This window comes from Charadrius vociferus, unplaced genomic scaffold, assembly GCF_000708025.1.
Source record: "Charadrius vociferus isolate BGI_N301 unplaced genomic scaffold, ASM70802v2 scaffold477, whole genome shotgun sequence".
NCBI classification, from domain to species: Eukaryota; Metazoa; Chordata; class Aves; order Charadriiformes; family Charadriidae; genus Charadrius; species Charadrius vociferus.
Window position 1 is genome coordinate 4504016 of NW_009649449.1, and position 3339 is coordinate 4507354.

General features: G+C 47.2%; 1 protein-coding gene across 1 annotated transcript; it reads right to left on the bottom strand.

Annotated features, from left to right (window-relative positions):
- Positions 1 to 1107: 1107 nt before the first annotated feature.
- On the bottom strand, positions 1108 to 2229 carry HES5 (hes family bHLH transcription factor 5). Its single transcript, XM_009889620.1, has 3 exons — positions 2148 to 2229; positions 1848 to 2013; positions 1108 to 1747 (listed from the first exon to the last, which is right to left on the bottom strand). The coding sequence occupies exons 1-3, from the start codon at positions 2199 to 2201 to the stop codon at positions 1494 to 1496; spliced, it is 474 nt and encodes a 157-aa protein (XP_009887922.1). The 5' UTR covers positions 2202 to 2229; the 3' UTR covers positions 1108 to 1493.
- Positions 2230 to 3339: the final 1110 nt, after the last annotated feature.

A 3339-nucleotide genomic window follows, 5' to 3' on the forward strand; every position in this document is an offset into this window, starting at 1 on the left:
CGCCGGTTTGGGCATCGCCGGTGCCGACTGTGCCTCACGCGTGGGTGTGCGCGCTCCTATGGCGCGGCCATACCTGGCTCCCCTTTAGGCAAAAAACCCATGTCAATGCGTTCTGCGGCTCAGCCGCCTGCCGCGAGAACGTGCCGTGTGACACGCAGTGCCTTGGCAAACTTTACCTATTAATCAAAAGTATTTTCTGTGTTTGGGAGTCGGGCGTAAATTTTCCTGAGTTCGCCCTTGCTGTGACCTTTCTCCACCAGTCTCGCTGCTCTAAATTTCCAAGGAATTTGTGGTTTAGGCGTGCCTCTATTTTTGTCTGGCGCTGAGGGCGCTAGGGTTTGATATTTCGGAGCTATGCGTGCGGAAAACAGCATTGCAGGGGTTCTGAATGGGCACAAAGCTGGTGAGGCGATTAAATACCAATTCTGAATATCTTTGCTCTACTGAAATCTTTGTCTCGTGTCCTGTAACCCCGGGGACCGCAGGGAAATCAGCTATGTGAACTACGCAAGAACGAATAACTTGCTGGGTTTATTAACTAGATTTTTATTTATTTTTGTACTGTTAAAAGTTTCTGCAATTTCTGAAGTTCAAGATAACTTCTGGCACAGGTTACACAATTGGTGCAGCTCACACATAACATGTCATAGCATCCTTCAAGGACAGTAATGAATTCATATTCTCCCCTGCTGGTAGGGTACCAAAGACTAAATATAATTTGTACAGCTGCCTTTCATGAAAGACTTTGATAAATATTTCATGTAAAATCGACAACACAGCCGTAACCTTCTTTCCTATAAGGATATAAAAATGAGCTGTTGCCTTTATAAAAGGCATACATATCCTGAACCTCACAAACAGTACTCTGATTTTGTGAGCAAGACATCCTGAGGAATTTCCTCTACGTAGTTTGCAGTATGGTTTAACCATTGTCACAGCATGCTCAGCACAGTCTACAAATATCATAGAACCCATTACGGCACCCACAGGTAAGCTAGGTTTTCAAATGTGTCCAGTTAGACCAGCTGCTCTGCTTGAGACACCTGGGGCCCCCACGGCCGGGCAGGAGAGGTGTGGATACCTCAGGACCCAGGAGTCTCAAGTGGGGCAGGTCAGAGGAAAGGGCTCCTCCTGAACTGACGCTTTTGAAAACGCTAGCCTGAACATCTCAGAAGTTACCGCTTTCTCAACAGATATACTCATACAACCTCACGAAGGTTAAGAACAGTCGCTGTTCCTCTCTGAACATCTCCTCTCAGCCATCCTAGCAGGAGGATTACATCTCACGTTCTATTAGAATAACTCTCTCCACGTGGTGGGATCATTTCAGTCCTTCTGGAAGAAGGGAAACGGACATCCAAGCAGAGTAATGCTCTGCAAAAGGAAAACATTCTTTCCTACTCATGAGAGGAGTGGGGGGACTTGTATAGCAAGTCACGATCTCCTCTGGAAAACGAGCAAATGTCCAGGAAACGTGTAAGCGTATTCTTGGCCTACCAAGGCCTCCAGAGGTTGCAGGAGGGCTTCAGTGCTGCTTGTTTTGCAGGGGGCTGGTGGGTGGAAGTGGGTGCAGAAGAAGAACCAGAGTCCTTAGGCACCGCTTGTGACCTCTGGAAATGGCAGATCAGCTTCATCCGGGTTTCTGTGCTTGCGGAATGGAGAGACAGGAATTGCAGAGCTTCCTTGAGGCACCAGGCGTACCCTTCACAGTAATCCTGCTGGAGGCTTTTCGCAGATGCTGCGAAAGCTGCAAGGGCAGAAGAGGAGAGAAGTGTTACACAGGGAGACTCAGGCTGGAGTTTTGCCAAAAAGTAAGGGCAGCAAGGCTGATCAGGGGGTGTACTCACCTCGGCTGTATTTCAGGTAGCTGACGGTCATCTCCAGGATGTCGGCTTTCTCCAGCTTGGAGTTGGGCTGGTGTCTCTGAAACTCCTTCTCCAGGAGCAGTTTCAGCTGCTCGATGCTGCTGTTAATCCGATCGCGACGCAGTTTCTCTACAATGGGTTTCCTGAGCTGTGACACAAAATGGGAAGAGGACAGTTAGCAATGAGACTTTCCCTTTCCCGTCTCTACCTAACCTGCTACTAAAGCAGTTCGCCCCTTCTCAGCTCTTTGCCCTCGCAGTCAGAGAGACAGCAGGTACTTACTCTGTTCTTCTCTTTGGGTGTTAGGATTTCCAGGGAGAGCGCGCTGGGTGCCATTATCCCAAGTGCTGGTTTCAGCTCGGAGCTCGCTGGTTAGCGGGTGGAGAAGGGAGCCGGGAGTTCCTCTATTTATACGCAGTGGCTGCATACAAATGTATGGGTCCTGAGCGACTTTGACTTTCCCACAGTCGATAGCCAATCCATGCGTGCCCTGGGACAATAGAGAAAGCATCTATTACAGCATGGCAAATTGACTGTGAATTGCCTGGGGATAATACCCTGCTCCCAAAGGAGCAGGTGGACTGGGGAGTGTGTGACACAATAGGGCTTGGCATTACGGCGCTGGGGTAAGAACGTGGGAAAGCGTTTGCCGTCATTATAATCAAACTTCTGCCTGATGTTGGGAACGTCAACATCTCAATGTGCTGCCTTTTCCCAGGCTGTGGTGAAATTAAGCACAGAAGACTGATCCCAGGAAGAGATAATGCTCTGTGCCCACGACCAAAAGAGAGGTTGAAAAGGAAAAGATGCAGAATTAGAGGGACTAAACCCTTTCATTGACATTAAACCATGCTTAGATGAATACAGTACCAGATAATTTTCGAGCAACTAAGGACTAAAATTGATGGAAAAACCTTTAAAACAATTTGTACTAAGCAGTTAGCTTGAAATATTTTCCTCTCCATTGTTTAAATACTTAAAGTTCCTCTATAAGTTATATTCAGAGCTCTTCCTTGCTTTTGTTCGGGTAATCTGGGCTTTACTATGGCAGCCCGTGACATGTAATGATTATGATGCCTTTCCCAAACATGTCCTATTTAATTTCATGCCACTTTGCAAATGCCTCACTGTTCCCTTGGTCCTGAGTCTCCACGTAAACGCCTAAATGTGTTTTCCATTTACAGAAAACTGAGATGCAGTGAAAAGCCAATTCTTGTCTATTGCTTTGCTTGTACTATCCCACTTGCAGAATGTAAATACAGGTGCTAGGGTATCCTGTGACTCTGTTCAGTCTTGGGCTTTCTCAGTGTATGTGCCACATGCATTGCGATGAACACAGGTAACAAAGTGGAAAGGGCCAGACAGAATCCAGGATTAAAGCTGCCTGATGGAGATATTTTTTTTTCAGGCTATTCTAGGTTGCCTACTCAGGTCCACTGCCCCCCCAAGCACAATCTCATACAAAGCTAGTCAC

Coding starts and splice junctions, on each gene's coding strand:
- HES5 (XM_009889620.1), bottom strand. CDS start 2,201: ATGGCACCCAGCGCGCTCTCCCTGGAAATCCTAACACCCAAAGAGAAG. Junction 2,014..2,147: donor CACCCAAAGAGAAGAACAGA/GTAAGTACCTGC, acceptor TTTGTGTCACAG/CTCAGGAAACCCATTGTAGA. Junction 1,748..1,847: donor CTACCTGAAATACAGCCGAG/GTGAGTACACCC, acceptor CTGCCCTTGCAG/CTTTCGCAGCATCTGCGAAA.